A 19,014-nucleotide genomic window follows, 5' to 3' on the forward strand; every position below is an offset into this window, starting at 1 on the left:
TTCGTAGGCCACTAGTTTGTGATCTTTTATTTAAACATAAGATAAAAATATTATAAGAAAATGATAGTGTAAGTGATTTTTTTCCTTCTGTCATAGGGAAAGGCTTTATATCAATACCAAAACAAAACAAAACATGTATATGACTAATTAAAAGTGGAAAATACTTTGGTAAAACAAAAAATACTATAAACAAAGTTAAAATATAAATGATAAGAAGGGAAGAAAATGTTTTCAGATGAAAGGTTAATGCATTTATTATAAAATCATGCTTACAAAGCAATGAAAAAAAATTTTTTAAAGTTATGTACCCTAATAGAAATGAACCAAGGGCATGTAGAAATACAAATGAATTTTAAACATCTGAAATAAAATTTGACCTTTCTGGTAATCAAAAAAAATGGAAGTAAAAATGCAATGAACTGTGACTGTTAGCCTGTTAGGTAAGTAAAGATTGATATTGCCCAGTGTCGATGTGAGTATGGGGAAGTGGACATGGTGTTATACTGCTGGTGGGAATTAGGGGTTTGTTTTTTTTTCAGGAATGGAGTGTAGCAGTATTGTATCAGTCAGGATTTGCAAGATCCTGGCAAATTAGGAGAGGAGAAAACAGATTCGGTGTAAGAAAAATCAAAGTTCCAGGAGAATAGTGCAAAAGGCATTGGAGGCAGGAATCAAAGTGAAAAAGACTGACAACTTTCCAAAATCAGTGAGGGATATATTCTCTGGTTTAAGAAAGCCCAACTGATCCCAGCAGGGTAAATTTTTTAGAAGATTCTAGACATATTGTAGTAAACTCCAAAACACCAAAGACTTAAAAGAGATCTTAAAGGCTGTCAAAAGAAAGACAGATCACCTTTGAAAAATCAGTCAATCAATTAACAGCAAAAATGGAAGCCAAAACACTGGAATGATTTCTTCAAAGTGCTGAGAAAAAATAATTGTCACTCTAGAATTCTGTATTCTATTTTTCAAGTTTGAAGGTGAAATGAAGGCATTTCAGACATATAAACACCTGAAAAAGTTTGCTACTCACAAAACTTCATTAAAAGTCTTCCAAAGAATATTCTTCAGGAAGCAGGACATAATCCCAGGAAAGATGTCTGAGAGACAGGCAGTTGTGAACAAAGAAAATGATAACCATGTGGCTACAGCTAAACAAGAAAAATGGATACTTTATAGGATTTATAAAAGTCAAGGTAAAACTAAAATCCTGGAAAGCACTGGCAGATATGTAGCGTGTGACTGGAGTTACAGCATTCTTAGGTCTTGACTTTTTTGGAGACGAGTAAAAATGCAAACTGACTTTGGACTTGTTAGGTTAAATATGCATGTTAAAAGTTATAGTGTAAGCACTGCAAGAATAGAAAGAGATGATATAAATTTCAGGGTAGAAGAGGGAAAATGGAATGAAGGGAGGAAAAACAAATAAATCAACCCCAAAGATGGCAATAAAAGAGCTTTTAAAAAGAAAACATAGAAAAAGTGAAACATATAACAAATACTAGATATTAACCCAAATTTATTGATAATCAGAGTCAAATATTATAAGTCTAGATTGTTAAAAATTTTGCTGATGTACTATTTATAAGAGATATTCCTAAAACCTCAGGAGACCTCATAAGACCTCAAAAAAGTCAAAAGGAAAAGGAAGGAAAAGAGTTATACTACACAAATACTACTGAAAAGCAAGCCGGAGCAGGGGTATTAGTATTACATCAAAAACCTTTAAGGCAAAGAACATTACTAAAGACAGAGAAGACTACTGAATATTGATTAAAGGTTTAATTCATTGAGCATATAATTCTAAACCTATCTGCACGTAGTTCAGTTTCTAAAGGAATGCAAAATGGACAGAACTAAAGAGAAATTGATAAATCTACTATCGTAAAGGGAGATCTTAATCCACCATTCTCATTAATTAATTGATCAAGTAGATAAAAAGAATATAGAAGATTTGATCAAAACAGTTACCAAGCTTGAACCCACGGATATATTTTGAATGCTGAACTCAATAACAAGAGAATGCCCATTTTTATCAAGCATACAGAAAATATTTATGAAACTAGACCACATGAGGCTGTTAAGCAAGCTTCAGAAAATTTCAAAGAATATGATTGTACAAACAGATCACATGCTCTGACCACAATAAAATTAACTTAGAAATTAATAACAAAGAGGTGCTTTTAGAAATTAAAAAGCATATTTGTACATAATACATGGGTCGAAAAGAAAATGTTAGTTGAAATCAGAAAATATTTAAAACTGATAATTAAAAGACTACTTTCCAGAACTTATAGAACATGGCTACATGGGGTAATTTATAGCCTTAAAATGCTTATATTAGAAAATAAGGAAGGCTAAAAATGAATGAGTTAAGCATCTAACTTAAAAGCTAGATAAAGAACAAATGAATAAACCCAAGGAAAATACAGGAGGGAAATAAAAGAATATAAAGAAATTAATTATATACAAAATATACAGTAGAAAGGATTTTTTAAATAACCAGAATCGAGTTTTATGAAATAAATTATCAAGACGAAAAGTGATCAAGATCAAGGGAAAAAAAGGTGAAGAGAATTATTAGAAGTAGAAATACTAGTAATAAAAAAGAGGATATAATTAAATGTCAGTGGAAATTAAAAAGAATAATAAGAGACTATTAAGAACAACTTCATGCTAATAAATTTGAAAACTTAGATGAAATGCAAGCAAATACTGTCCTCAGTGGTGAAACATTAAAAGTGTTCCTTTTATAATTAAGGCCACGACAGTGATTCCTACCAGGAACAGTATTCAACACTTACCGGAGGTTCCAGCTCAAAACGTAAGGCAGGGAAAAAAATACAGGTGAAAAAATTGGAAATAAAGAAAAAGTGTGTCATTGTGGGGCTAACTGATATGATTTGTATATGTAGAAAAGTCTAAAGAAAATATACAGACTAATTATTAGAATTAATAAGAGGAATTAACAGGCTTTTCAGCTGCAAGTCAACATACAGAAGTCAATTGCAACAGCAGACAGTTTGAAAATGTAATTTTTAGGAGGTAATATGTATGATGGCAACAATAAAAAATAGGAAGTACCTCATAATAAACTTAATAAAGTATGCGAGAACTTTATGTAGGAAAATTTTTAACTTTATTGAAAGGCATTAAAAAAGTCCTTAAAAATAATTGGGAGATTTACCATATTAAATGCATAGGAACTGTCCTAATCATAATGATGTTAGTTTTCTCCAAATTGATCTATAAATTCAAGGCCTTTCTATTCAAACTCCCAGCAGAGTTTTTTCGTGTAACTTCACAAGCTAATACTAAAAGTTATGTATGAAAGCATTAAGGACCAAGAATAACTCCAGGTAGTCCTGATGAAGATGAAACAGTGCTGAAGATCAGGAGAGGAACTTGCCCTACTGGATATTAAGATTTATTATAAATAAAGCTCAGGTAATTAACACAATGTGTATTGACTGATAAGTCAATGGTATAAAGTAACTCAGAAACGGAGGATTATATATGACAGAGCTGGCATTGCAGATCAGTAGAGACCTTCTTCTACTGATATTCTACTGAATATTCAATTGGTTATTCAGTTGAGAAAGAAAGTAGATTCCTGACTGATACCATACACAAAGTCAATGTCCATAACATTGAGTTTTTTAAAGAAAAATCAAGTTATAAAGCAGCATCTATTATGTGATTCTGTTTTTGTAAAAAGAAATAAGAATATATGTGTGTTTATATATCCTGAGAAAAGATCTGGAGGATGTCAAAAGTCAGGGTGACAAAGTGACTGTCTCTGAGTGGTCGAATTGTTGGTGATGTAACTTTCTCTTTATATCTTTTTGTTTCTGTCTAGTTGTTTTTTTAAAAAAAATATGTTAAGTATATATTACTTTTAATTAGGAAAATACCATTTTTCACTTTCAATTTTTTTCCTTTACTATTCTTACTTGTTTATTCTTCTAGATTAATTTTAGAATTATTTTTGACAACTTCCAAACTACCTCCTCCCCTCACACACACAAAAAATAATAATATTTTCATTGTGATTTTGATTGGAATTGTCTGGTGCATAATAGGCACTCAGTACGTGTTTTTTAAATAAATAAATGTGGGAACAATTCACATCTTTATAACAGTTAGCCCTTCCAACCAAGAACATGGTGTGTTACTCAATCTTTTCAAGTCCTTTCTTTTTTATTAATGTAAGTTTTATGATTTTTTTAAATATAGGTCTCAGGGCCAGCCTGGTGGCATAGTGTTTAGGTTTGCGGGCTTTGCTTCAGCAGCCCAGGGTTTGTGGGTTCAGATCCCAGGCACGGACCTACACACCGCTCATCAATCCATGCTGTTGCGGTGTCCCACATACAAAACGGGAAGATTGGCATAGATGTTAGCTCAGGGACAATCTTCCTCAAGCAAAAAGAGGAAGATTGTTGTTTGCTGAAGAATGTGCCTCCAAAATGGGGGTGAGGTTTCTCCTCCAGAATTAATGGGAACAGTGGGAAAGTTCTGGAGGGGACGTCTGTCAAGAGGTCATTTCTGCTGGAAAATAAAGGTCATTGAAAGCTGTAAAAAAAAAAAAAAAAGAAGAAGAAGAAGATTGGCCACAGATGTTAGCTCAGGGCCAGTCTTCCTCACCAAAAATAAATAAATAAATATAAGTCCCACACATTCATACAATTAATGTTTTCTAAAATATGATCTTTCCATTTTCCTCCACATTGAATCAAACCCTTAATGTGTATCTTTAATGTCAGGACTTACAAGTGTCAGAAAGATGATTTAAAAATAGATAAACATGTACGTAGTGAGGTTAAGGACCTCGGTTTATTTAGCTTAGAGTAAATGACTAGATTGAAATGACTATCTTCAAGCATTTGGTAGTGGGCAGCTTTCCTTCAGCTCTGTCAAAGACGGAACCCAAGAAAATGAACTTCAGCTCAAGTGTGAGGAATTTAGAGATTGTAAACTGGCAGCGCAAAGCTGAAGCAGCCCTCAGAAATATTTTGTTTGGCTTCACAGTATATTTTAAAAATTGGAATTCATTGCTAATTTAAAATTTGGGAGATTTCACAAAAAAAATGTGGATTTCCAGCTTCTCTGGAAAGGCCTAAAATCGGGTACCCGGGGCCCTGTTTTTCCCAATGGCACTTTATGGCAGGAGTTGAGTAGCCGCTGTCCCCTTTAAGCCAGGCGTGTGCTTTCTCTGGTTTTTCATAGTCGGGACCCAGCCCTTTTCCTGTTACCTGTCTTGCCCTTTAAGTGTTTTGAGTTTGCAACCTCAATTCTCATGGTAAAGGAAAAATTGAGTTACACATGCAGAGGTTGGCATCTTTTCATTTGGCATTTCAGTATTGCTTTTATAATGTGGTTTAAATATGGTCCTGGCTAACAAGTGGGAAGTGAACTAGATGACTTCTCAGAGATCTTTCTTGTCCTGTGATTCCATGATCCTGTTAGGATAGTCCAGTGGTTCATGAACTCTCTCTCATTGCACATGGTCATAGAATCTCCAAGCTGGAATGTATCCCCGAAAGACAGGGAGGCCACAGAGGATATGCTGCATCTGGCGTTTGTCCTCTTAGGCGCAGGAAGTTTGAAAGCTATTGCAGAGGGGCCTGCTTCAACAGCCAACAGTTCAAACAACCAGCTACCTCATTTAGAAGGTTTATTAAAAATCTGTGTTTCCTTTAAGCATAGTTATTTAAAGGTGAATGAAGGGTGTTGTAGAGAACTTTGAGTTTTATAAATACACAGTATTATATCATTCCCATTATTATGCATGGTCTGGCAGAGTTATGATTATAGGAACTATCATTTTGAATATCATTTCATCTGTGCTTGCATATTATCTAAACATGGTTTTCATATTTAATGTTAAGGGCATATTTTTATAAACAAAAAAGTGGGAAAGTGGTATGAGAAAGAAATCTGAAGTGATAATTTATCAATTTGTTTTATTCTAATTTTTGTCTGCCCTGAGAAGCTTTCTCATTCAGTGGTAACAATCTCTGATGGATCCCATAGATAATATAATTAATAGCACATGTGGCCAGTGGTATTACATACAAAGTCAATGAGGTGACAGGTAGAGAATTTGTTTTTTTCTAAGTAAATTTGGCCTCAAGTAATTATTTTGTTCACAGTTTTTGTTTTTTTTCATGGAACTAACCATTTTGCCCCATTTGTTTTGGCATCAAATAGACATAGCTTTACTGTGACTCAGAGTCCAGTACTGTCCTTATTTAAGGACATAAAATGTTATCTCAAGGGAACCTTTTTGGATTCTCTAAATGTCTTGGGTAATAAGTGAAATTTTTAGCCCAGGACCAAATATTCCACTTACCCACCCAAATTATTTCCCAATTGTGGTCTTAGACTAAGATCCTACGTGTGTGTTCTTAATCTTATGACAGGACTCTTGTTTTTTGGTTCCCACAGAACAATCCCTTTCTCCAACTCCACCCATCACCAGCAGTGGTGAAGGTCACACTTAGGCCTATAACATGTCTCAGAGGGCCCCATCAAGGCTTTTCCAAAGGTTTTATCTCATACCTAGCCTCCCTTTATGCTCGAAGTGACGGTATCAAACTTATGATTTCTCTACCCTTGACCATCTGATGAGGACTGGTCTACCTTTCCGAATAGGCACGGTTTCAGAAGTCATGAGTTATAACTTCGTTTTTCCTAAATGAAATAGCTTTAAAACACACATATTCTCCATCTTTTAAATGTGTTAAATGTTCCTGCTCTAGCACCCAAGCACCCAAGACATTGTCAGTACTCAGTAGATATCAGCCCCTTCCTTCCTACCCGCTTATTAAACCTCACCCAAGTCTTTAGATCGAGAATGAGAACTGACTCATGACCTCAGACTGGAAGCAGTCACAAGTCTGAACAGGCACAGTATGAAGCTCCTTCTAGGTCAGCACATAGTCATCGAATTGCCACCAAGTGCCCTTTCTTAAATATGAGACCACTGTCCCACCTGCTTACCCTTGCTAAAAATTTAAGTATCTATAAATTTAAGATTTTATTTCTTTGAAATTATCTTTAGAACTAAATCTTCAAGTCATCTCCATTCCAGACTTTGAATTATAATTATAGCTTTAGTTTGAACTGCAGTTTCTTGCAGCAATTAAAGAAATCATCAAAATTAATAAATGTCTGGCATTCTAAAAGAGCATGCAGGTTGAAAATTTGTATTGAGGCAACTGAGATATAACAAAGAATATTCTAACCCTGAATGGGATCATTCATCAAGAAAACTAGCCTGATGTCTTTAAGGGTCAGAGGTATGAAGAAAAGAGAGAGGGAGATTATTCTAGATTACAGGAGATGTAAGAGACATAAATAACCAAATGCAAAGCATAATCTGTGGTTGGATCCTAATTTAGGAGGAAAGTCGGTGATGTTCATTTTGGGGACAATTTGAGAAATTTGAATATGGACTGGTTATTTGCACAATAACGTCATGCTCAGTTGTGATCATAGTATTTTGATGATACAGGAGAATGTTCTTATTGTTTGGGAGTCTATGCTCACATATTTAGGAGTAAAGTGTCATGATGTATAATTTATTTTGAAATGGTTTAGCAAATACGTATATGAAATATTACAAAATATTAACCATTACTGAGTTTATATGGTGGGTTTTTGGGTGTTCATGGCACTATTTTTCTACTTTTCTGAGTGTTTGGAATTTTCCCTGATTATGAGTGATGATACTAACGAAATAGTCACCTCTCAGGGAGAGAAGTGTTGTGGGACACAGTAGGTCTTCCTGAGCCTGCCTTGTGGTTTGGGAGAAGGCTTTGCTGGAGGAGAGCCATGCAGTTGTGGGTAGAGCTTACTATGAAGTGGTGCTCACCTGTCAGGCTGCTCAGTGCCTCAGCAGACACTCTGAGGCATTTTCCCAGGCTCCCCGTGAACAGTCTCATAATAGCCATGGGAGAGGGCTTTCCTCTGTGATGCACTGTACCACAGACTCCTTGGCAGCCTTGGGGAAGCTCAAGTAGCCTTGGCTATGAGTCCCCTGGAAAACAAGTGAAGCTGGATAGTTTTACAGTAAGAACTCCATGTTGGATATTTGCTCTCAGTATCTTGGGACTATGAAATGTAACAACTCAAATAAATGACCACTCCCTTAAAAGTGTTAGTCATTGGAGCATGGTACTACTTAAAACTAATCTACTGCCTTGCTAAGCTGAGATGGAATTTGTTCAACTCACATTTAACTTTTTGTTGTTGTTGTTTTTCCCTTTCTATTCATGAAGTCTCTGAATTTCTAACAAAGCCATCTTGGAGCAGTTTATTTTAGACAGAATATGAAATAAAGTAGTAGAACTCTGATCTGTCCTTAAAACATGGACCACCCTTTCTTTCTCTCATAAATATTACTGAGTCCCCTTTCCCCTTTTTTTTCTTGGAGACTTAATGTTTTTGATGAACAACCAGGTGAGCCAGAAAAAAGTTAATGTGGTAACAAGTCATCATTTGGGGCTTCAGTGGGGGTTGGGAGGTTGTCTGTAGAAAGGTAGAGAGAAGCACAGCAGCTCTTTACAAAGTACAGAATGTGAGGGGCCAGCCCGGTGGTGTAGTGGTTAAGTTTGCGCACTCCACTTCAGCAGCTCAGGGTTCGTGGGTTCAGATGCCAGGTGTGGAGCTACACCACTCATCAAGCCATGCTATGGCGGTGACCCTCATACAAACTAGAGGAAGATTGGCAGATATGTTAGCTCAGGACCAATCTTCCTCAGCAAAAAGGGGAAGATTGGCAACACATGTTAGCTCAAGGCCAATCTTCCTTACCAAAACAAAACAAAACAAAACAAAGTACAGAATGTGAGAGGCATAGGGACTTGAGATTTTGAGGGCTGCCTGGAGGCCAAGGGAGAAGATGGACCCTTGCTGGTACTGGACGTCGCATGACATTAAGCAATGCAGAAATGTAAATTATTTCTAGAAATACACATACCTGAAGACTCCTGGTGGAAAGATTCTTCCACTACAGAGCATCCTCCTGACCTCCCTCCTACCCTAGTCTCTTCCTGTGTCTAAAGACAGTCTTTTCGGATTTAGGAGGACCACAATAGCTAGCAAGACAACAGGCATACTTAAATGTGATTTACAAGTGCCTCAGAGGCTTGGAATACCATTGTCAGGTAGTATTCAAATGAAAAGGTTCTCGCTTTATGATTTCCATTTTGTTCCCCCCAACCCCAGTCTCCTACCGACTCCCCGTTGTACATTTAAAACACTAATGTAGCAAGCTGGGAGCTGGTGCCCCAAGAACAGAAAAGCAAAGGGCCCCCTGGATTCTTTGCCAAGTTGCTATTTAGCATTAGAGAATAGTGGAGCTTTGCTTTAGCCCTGGATAAGTACAGAATCTCAGTGGCCTGCTGAACTCTGTGCAGTCAATTTCATTGAAGAGCAAAGATAAGAATGTAGTCTTTATCACTGCCTGCTATCTATGGATAAATGAAATATATCTCCCTAAGCGTTTCAGTTCAGCGTATTTCAGCAGCAGTGATTTTCTTTGTTTATACAAGCATACCTTATTTTATTGTGCTTTGCTTTATTGCACTTAGCAGATATTGCATTTTTTACAATTGAAGGTTTGTGGCAACCCTGCATTGAGCAAGTCTATTGGTGCCATTTTTCCAGCAGCATTTGCTCACTTCGTGTCTTTATGTCACATTTTGGTAATTCTCACAATATTTCAGACTTTTTCATTATTATTGTATTTGTTATGGTGATCTGTGATCAATGATCTTTGATGTTACCATTGTGATTGTTTTGGGGCACCACGAATCGTGCCCATATAAGATGGTGAACTTAATTGATAAATATCGTATATATTCTGACTGCTCCACAAACTGGCCATTCCCCTGTCTCTTTCCCTCTCCTCGGGCCCTTCCTATTCCCTGAGACACAACAATACTGAAATTAGGTCAATTAATATCCCTACAATGTCCTCTAAGGGTTCAAGTGAAAGGAAGAGTTCCACGTCTCTCACTTTAAATCAAAAGCTAGAAATGATTGAGCTTAGAGAGGAAGGCATGTCCGGAGCTGAGATAGGCCATAAGCTAGGCCTCTGCACCAGACAGCCAAGTTGTGAATGCAACGGAAAAAGTTCTGGAAGGAAATTAAAATTGCTACTACAGTGAACACATGAATGATAAGAAAGTGAAACAGCCTTATTGCTGATATGGAGAAAGTTTTAGTGGTCTGGGTAGAAGATCAAAGTAGCCACAACATTCCCTTAAGCCAAAACCTAATCCAGAGCAAGGTCCTAACTCTTTTCAATTCTCTGAAGGCTGAGAGAGGAGAGGAAGCTGCAGAAGAAAAGTTTGAAGTTAGCAGAGGTTGGTTCATGAGGTTTAAGGAAAGAAGCCATGTCCATAAATATAAGTGCACAGTGAAGCAGCAAGTGCTAATGTAGAAGCTGCAACAAGTTATCTAGAAGATCTAGCTAAGATAACTAATGAAGGTGGCTACACTAAACAACAGATTTTCAGTGCAGACAAAACAGTCTTATATTGGAAGAAGATGCCATCTAGGACTTTCATAGCTAGAGAGGAGAAGTCAGTGCCTGGCTTTAAACCCGCAAAGGACAAGCCGACTCTCCTGTTGGGAGCTAATGCAGCTGGTGACTTTAAGTTGAAGCAAATACTCATTTACTATTCTGAAAATTCTAGAGCCCTTAAGAATTATGCTAAATCTACTCTGCCTGTGCTCTATAAATGGAACAACAAAGCACATCTGTTTACAACATGGTTTACTGAATATTTTAAGCCCACTGTTGAGACCTGCTGCTCAGGAAAAAAGATTCCTTTCAGAATATTCCTGCTCATTGACAATACACCTGGTCACTCAAGAGCTCTGATGGATGTGTACAATGAGATAAATGTTGTTATCATGCCTGCTAATGTGACATCCATTCCGCAGCCCTTGGATCAAGGAGTAATTTCAACTTTTAAGTCTTATTATTTAAGAAATACATTTTGTAAGGCTATCGCTGCCATAGATAGTGATTCCTCTGCTGGATCTGGGGAAAGTCAATTGAAAAACTTCTGAAAAGCCATCCTAGATGCCATTAAGAATATTTGTGGGGGCCGGCCCCGTGGCTTAGCGGTTAAGTACATGTGCTCCGCTACTGGCGGCCCGGGTTCGGATCCCTGGCGCGCTCCGACACACCACGTGTCTGGCCAAGCTGAGGCTGCGTCCCACATACAGCAACTAGACGGCCCCGTGGCTTAGCGGTTAAGTGCGCACGCTCCGCTGCTGGCGGCCCGGGGTTCGGATCCCGGGATCGCACCGACGCGCAGCTTCTCCAGCCACGCTGAGGCCACGTCCCACATACAGCAACTAGAAGGATGTGCAGCTATGACAGACAACTATCTACTGGGGCTTTGGGGGAAAAATAAATAAATAAAATCTTTAAAAAAAAAAAAAAAAGGATGTGCAGCTACGACATACAACTATCTACTGGGGCTTTCGGGGGGGAAAAAAGGAGGAGGATTGGCAATAGATGTTAACTCAGGGCCGGTCTTCCTCAGCAAAAAGAGGAGGACTGGCATGGGTGTTAGCTCAGGGCTGATCTTACACACACACACACACACACACACACGAATATTTGTGATTCATGGGAAGAGGTCAAAAATATCAACATTAACAGGAGTTTGGAAGAAGTTGATTCCAACCCTTATGGATGACTTTGAGGGGTTCAAGACTTTAGTGAAGGAAGTAACTGCAGATGTGGAAATAGCAAGAGAACTAGAATTAAAAGTAGAGTCTGAAGATGTGACTGAATTGCTACAATCTCATGATAAGCTTTAACGGATGAGAAGTTGTTTCTTATGGATGAGCAAAGAAAGTGGTTTCTTGAGATGGAATCTACTCCTGGTAAAGATGCTGTAAAGATTGTTGAAATGACAACAAAGGATTTAGAATATTACATAAACTTACTTGATACAACAGCAGCAGGGTTTAAGAGGATTGACTCCAAATTTGAAGTTCTACTGTGGGTAAAATGCTATCAAACAACATCATATGCTATAGAGAAATCGTTCATGAAAGGAAGACTCAATTGATGCAACAGACTTCATTGTTGTCTTATTTTAAGAAATTAGCACAGCTACCCCAACCTTCAGCAACCACCACCCTGATCAGTCAGCAGCCATCTACATCAAGGCAAGACCCTCCATCAGCAAAAAGATTCCAACTTGCTGAAGGCTCAGATGATGATTAGCATTTTTTAACAGTAAAGTATTTTTTTAATTAAGGTATATACATTGTTTTTTTAGATTTAATGCTATTGCACACTGAATAAACTACAGTATAGTGTAAACATAACTTTTATATGCACCAGGAAACCGAAAAATTTGTGACTCACTTTATTGCGGTATTTGCTTTATTGCAGTGGCCTGGAACTGAACCCACAATATCTCTGGGGTATGCCTGTATATCAAAATTAGTTTGCCATGAGAACTGACAGGAGTACCTTTTGTGTTTACTATCTCTTTAAGTTTCTTTTTAAACAATAAAGTTTTCTATGGCCAGTGGAATTTGAACTAAGCAGGTACAAATATTTTTTTACATGTTAAACTTGCCATTTCTCCTATAAGTGCCATTAGGCGGAGTTTTCCCTTGAAACCATAACAAGACACCAATTTAGGAATAATTCCCTTTGGCATAATCCTATCCTGGGGGTGGGGAATATAGCAGGACAGGTTTCAATAAACTCAATTCTCCTAGTAATTTCAGTAATAAATCACTTAGTAAGAATTGTGTTATACTGTCTTAGTGTTCTATAGGGGAAGGTGTCATACTGAGACTTTGTTGTTTAGCTGACCAAGTAGGATTTAGTTATCACTCAAGTGGTATCTGTAGATACCAGGCTTCCTGAACTCAGAGCTGTAGCTTTCATAGTCGACTTCAGATTTAGCCCCTTCCTAATAATAATATTTTATTACTGGAGATACTGTACAGGGAAAAGATTTTTGAAATTTTGAACATGCCATCTGAATCTTAATCACTGAGAGCTATGTGTTCTGTGTGATCCACCAACAAAGGCAGAATGACTTAGATATTGCATTGTTTTTTGTTCAGTCCTTTTGAAAACTCATTATAAATCATTACTTTGAAAATCACTTTTAAATTTTTCTGTGTGTTTGTGAATCCCAAGTTGTTCAGGACTCCTCTCTTAAAATTCCCCTCCCCCCACAGTAGGACAAATAAACAGATGTGGAAGTCACTTCCACTCTCTCAGAGACCTAAGGAATGAAGTATTTGTTTTAAAACACTCAGAATAATGTCCATGGTGTGCATGTTTTGTTTGACATTTTAAGCAGAAGAAAGCCACATAACCAAAATGCAGTCCATTTCAAGTGTGTTAGGAAAAGATATATTTCATCTCAGTAAATCTGGAGATTATCCTATCATAGATGTCACTGTTATTTCACAATCCCCATGACTAAAACAGTTTTGCTGTCGGAGCTGTAACTTGTGTAGACAGGACATCAAATCTGGGGTCACTCATATTCTGAATCTTTCTACAGGAGTGTTGGAAAGATACTGAATGTGAAAGTGGAAACTTCTTTAATTGTGCTCTTTATATACAAATTATTTCAAAACAATCATAGTCATGGACTTTGGAGAGTCTGATGGTCCTGGAGACCACCTCTTGTAAATCATGGCCCCTCCGATATCATGGATAAAATACTGTCTCTGAGGTTGTCTGAGAAGCTGGGGTCCCTCACCCCTCTTTGGTGGGCCTTTCACTTCTGATTCTTTGACCAAGTACTTGACTGTGTTAACGGGAACATTTTTACGTAATCTTTTCAGGAAAGTCACCAGGAGAGTAGTTTATACCCAGGGGGTAGGCTAGAAGGGAAGGAAGGAAGGAACTACGCTGGTTTGTTGTTGTTAGTGCTGGCCAGTTGATTCCAACTCCTAGCGATCCTGTGCACAGCAGAGTGGAGCCCTGCCTGGTCGTTTTGTGCCATCCTCTCACCTTCCAGTGCTATATCACACAGTGCTCCGCTGCTATTCATAGGGTTTTCTTGACCACTTTTTTCAGAAGTGGGTGGCCAGGTCCTTCTTCCTAGTCTGTCTTAGACTCAGGCTGGGTTGTGAGAGCGCCAAACCTTAACCGCTAGACCACCAGGGCTGCCTAACTATGCTGGTACTTTCTATGAAGCACCTGAAATTCTGTTGCCACCCTATGAGATGAATGGTAATGTCTCCATTTTCGTAGATGGAATGTACTCCTGTGAACCAGGCTTCTTTCACTTAACATTATGTTTGTGAAATTTATTTCTGATGTGGCCTGTATTTTCTCGTGCACACACTTGCTCTGTATCCCAGGGCAATCTACATTTTCAGGGGCAATGTAGTATTTCACTGTGTGATTATACCCCCCCCACCTTTTTTTTATAAAAATATTTTGGTTGCTGGACATGTGCATTGGTTCCAGATTGGGACTGTTATGAAAAGTGGTATTATGAACACTATATACTCATACTTAAGTTCAGCTTTAGATACTCAAGCAGTGGCTGTACCAATTTGTACTCCTGCCAGCAGTGTATGAGAATTCCAGTTTGCCCGCATTCTTGCCAACACTCTGTGCTCTTGGTCTGTTTCATTTGGGCTGGTCTGGTGAATTGGAGAATTTCTTTTCTTTTCTTTTCTTTTGGAAGCGGCTCATATAATTTCTTTTCATCTCATTCTATATAAAGGCTTTACTGTACTTGAATTACAATAATTTCTATAAAGGCAAAATACATCTTCAAATAAGTATTAAATGATTCTTTTTTGAGCTGATAAGTAATGAGTATCAGATGGTGGCTAAGATCTATGCACCAGCTCAGCTGGAATTAGTCATCCCATCTGAGAGGCCTGATTTTCAGGCCTGTTAGTCAGATCTCCTCTTCTATTCCATTTTACAGATGAAGGGACTGAGCCACTTCAGGGACTAGAGACCATCCCAGGTGCTATGGCCCAGCCTCCTGGAAGAGCTGATTGTAGTGTTCTCCCCTTCCTCTCAAGTGAGGCCCACTATTGATTCTTCTACTCTTTTGTTTGCTAAATAATTATTGAATGCATACTGGATGGCAGGCACTGGGCTGGGCCTGTGAGATTCAGTGGCAAACAAGCTTATAATCTAATAATGTCCTCTTTCACTTTACAGGGTATGGCTTTCAAATCACAGCCTATTTCCTCAAGAGAGGGATACGCCTTCGCTGCTTCGGAGGCTCAGAGAATGCTGGTAAGAAACTGATGTCTTGGTTCATCAGGTATTTTGCACAATTAGCTTGCCCTAGAGAGGGAATGAAAATTAAGGAATGAATATTCCTACTTGCTTCATTGCCTTCATGAAATTGAAGTACTATTTAAGAATATTTCCAAACATTTGTGATTTTTTTTTTTTTTTTTTCAATTTTCACTGTTTGCTGTCTGCCTGAGAACAGTGAGCTGGGCCACGCTTTACTCTCGTGCTTCTGCTCAGCACTTTTTTTGAGCTTCCAGAGTGACTTGACAGGCAGTTACACTATGAATCACTTCATCATTGTCTGTGCACACCAAGGCCCTGGGATACAGAGCAAGTGTGTGCACGAGAAAATCCTTTCCCAGCCCAGAGCCGTCAGAGCCTTTCCTAGGTGTGTGACGTGGCCAGCTTCCCCCCGGATTTCCCCACGTCAAGATGTCCACCGAGGCGATGATGTCAAACATGTCCAGCCAAGAACAATAAAGTCAGATGCTAATGACCATTCTCCAAGTTCATCGAGCATTGGAAAGAAAATCTAACTCAACTTCCTTGGACAATTTTAATATATAAGATATGAAACAGGGACTTTAAAAATGAACTGTACAGAGGTTTGCTCTTGGAATCTTCACAATTATCTGCACTTTCTTAACTTTGGGTGTCACTCGAATATATTACTCTCTTAATGGGACCTTCCACTTTATTCCATTCTCTTAGTAAAATAAGCCAGTTAAACTCACATCTATTAAAATGCAGCCTAGCTACCCTTTGAGGTAGAGATTGCTGTTGCCTATATCTTTACTTTATTTAAACAATAGAAATCTCATTTATGGCCTAAGCAGAGTAAAGGGGTACAGAAGTTGCTTTCTGTTTATACAATACCTTATACCAAAATGTTCAAAAGCTGCCATTCTAGCATTCTTATTTTTCAGAGGAAGAAATGGAAGGACAAAGCAGAGGACTTATTTGATGGAACTGATAACTTTGAATTCTAATTCTGATCCACCAGCGATTTATATTTCAATGTTATGGTATTTTTTAGGGGGGGGTGGGTAGCAAATAATGAATTCTGTGGCTCAGTTTCCCTGTCCGTAAAGGAGGAAGCAGACTACTTACCACTTATCTCAATAAGATATTTTAAAAATTCGTGAATAAATATTAACTGCTTTGATAATTTTGTTTTTCTGGCTTTTCAAAGTTCATCCCTAGTCACCTAGCCAGGTATAACATCCATGAGGGGTCAAAGTTTAAACACACCCAAGCTCTCTGAAATGGGGTTTCTGCATGAGGACTAGTAGGGGTAATAAGACCAGAGTCACAGGCTAGGCCCCAGTCACAGAGGGCTTTGAATGTTTGCATGTCACATGATGGGCACTGAGGAGCCACGACAGGCTTTTGAGCAGGGTAAGTGGAGCTGCTTTTTGGAACTGTTAATCTGCTTGTACTGAGTAGTATGAACTGGGATAGGAAAGAGTGATCACCAAGGAAACAGCAGTGAGAGGTAAGGAGAGAGCTGTTACTGGAACATCAATTCATTAAGCCTTTTGATATAGTTTAACCTAGCCAAGTGGTATAAGGTGTTAACTGTGTTTAAGTTGTGTGTCTGTGTAATTGACACCTTCACGCTTGGCTTCTAAGTGCATCTTGTTACCTCAGTCAGTGCCCTCACCTTGTCACTCATTGTTGGAAATGTGCAATGGACTGATTCATAATATCCATCTTTAAAAAAAAAATTCTCCCATCTAAGAGGGAGATTTTCTCTTTTGTAAAAATGGCTTTATTTCTGTTATAAATATGATACATGTATATTATAAAAATATTCAAGCAATATAACCAAGTATAAAGAAGAGAGGAGAAGACCCTCCCCACCCGCCCCTATTATATCAGAAAATACAGTGTTAGTTAGCATCAGCTAAACATCACTCCAGACATCACTCCAGAAATGGGTGAAGGCTGGGTGAATGAATGGATGGATGGATAGACAGATGAGAGAAGGAGAGATACAGATGGCATTTACCATTTTCTGTTCCTTTCATTGAATGTTGAGGAGTCCAGTTCTGTGATTCTTTCAGCCTTCCCCACCTGGAAGTCAGTGGTTTTGCTTTAAGAAGTTGTAATAATAGGTCACTATGAAGGTGATGTAGTTGTATCATCTTTCCTATTGCATATTTAAACATTCCTGGGCCGGCCCCGTGGCTTGGCGGTTGAGGCTTGGCGGTTGAGTGCGTGCGCTCCACTGCTGGTGGCCCGGTTTTGGATCCCGGGCGCGCACCAACGCACCGCTTCTCTGGCCATGCTGAGGCCGCGTCCCTCATACAGCAACTAGAAGGATGTGCAACTATGACATACAACTATCTACTGGGGCTTTGGGGAAAAAGAAATAAATAAATAAAATTATAAACATTCCTTAATATTTTGATCATTAATTTCTGGTTAATGACACTGCTGTTTCCATGGCCTGATTCAGATTAGGAGTTTGCACTCAGTTTAGGGGACCTCTCTAGGACCAATTGACCAAAAAGATGATAAATAAACTAACCAGTAAGAACAGTGACAAGTCACATTTTCAGATTTTATCTCAGATTCTTCCTTCTCCAATGTAAGTCTGCACACTCATTAAAAACATCGGTACCATTTCCCATATGTGAGTTCTGAACAGAAAGCAGCAAACTGACACAGGGAAAGCTACAAGGGTCCTGCCTGGGGTTTCGTGTGAGTCGCTGGCCCAGGGGCTCAGGTGCACCAGTTTGCAGCCTTCTGGGCTTTCCTGAGAGCTTTGCGCTTGCCCCGCCCTCTTGACGGCAAACACCAGAATGAGGGGAGGGCGGAAGAGACACAGCTTATGCATACATGCTTATTGCTCTCACTTAAAAATCTGGGACCAAGCATTTCTGTGTTCATGGTTTTTTGATGCCTTTAGTAATGTGATTTTCTTCATTTTGTACAGAACTACGTGTATTTCCTGACAGATTTGTTGTCTGTGTAAGTCAGCTTGCATACAATTGTGATCTTTTGGCAAATCAGAATGAAGAATTGGTATGTATGAAAAAATTCTATAAACAAATCTGCTTAAATGATGAGTTATTGTAAAAAATAGAAAAAAGAATTGTCTTCTGTTGTCATTTAGCTATTGAGCACTCAATTCATGTTTTAAGGGACCAAAATGTCCTACCTATTTTGCATGATATTATTGATTATCTTTTTTTTTCTGAAGACCCCTTGAAAATTTAGTTTGCTTAGCAGTATCTTTCCATATCAATTTAAAATGAGAAAGCACATATCACAAAAACTATGATGGTGCTTATGATAGTATTTAAATGAAATAAAGCGAAGCCTTTAAATGAAATGGAGCAAAATACACATATTTCCACTGGAAGCTTTCATTGGGGTCAGTGGCTTTTGAATTTTATTCCATGGTGAATCACTGACATTTTCATGAGAACCAGTACTTTTCCCCAGTGTGTTATTTCTTAACTGATAGGGTTCATGTTCTCTCTCTTTTCTCAGGCTGTCTTGAGCTTCAAGAGGTCCTGTTTCTGTTTCATTGGAGTTCTCTGTTCAGACAGTTAGATACAGAAAACTCACTCATAATGTTGTAGCTTGCAGCTTTGTCTTTTAAGTTTAACATATACATGTGAGAGAGTCTCCTTGTTGTGTGTGTGTGTGTGTGTGTGTGTGTATCTTGCTGCAGTCACAGTCTAATCTATCTGAACTTAAGTCCATACAAATTTTTTTTCATA

General features: G+C 38.2%; 1 protein-coding gene across 4 annotated transcripts in view; it reads left to right on the plus strand.

The window, feature by feature from the left end:
- The window catches only part of SLX4IP (SLX4 interacting protein), a 183,437-nt gene that overhangs the window by 144,987 nt on the left and 19,436 nt on the right, over positions 1-19,014 (plus strand). For 3 of the 4 annotated variants that reach the window (XM_058563215.1, XM_058563214.1, XM_058563218.1), the window contains 3 exons: positions 14,958-15,056; positions 15,200-15,277; positions 18,222-18,310. In XM_058563215.1, coding sequence (XP_058419198.1) covers positions 14,958-15,056; positions 15,200-15,277; positions 18,222-18,310 — 266 coding nt within the window. The remainder of the gene's footprint in view (positions 1-14,957; positions 15,057-15,199; positions 15,278-18,221; positions 18,311-19,014) is intronic. The other variant, XM_058563216.1, reaches the window with a different exon arrangement.

This window comes from Diceros bicornis, chromosome 19, assembly GCF_020826845.1.
Source record: "Diceros bicornis minor isolate mBicDic1 chromosome 19, mDicBic1.mat.cur, whole genome shotgun sequence".
NCBI lineage: Eukaryota > Metazoa > Chordata > Mammalia > Perissodactyla > Rhinocerotidae > Diceros > Diceros bicornis.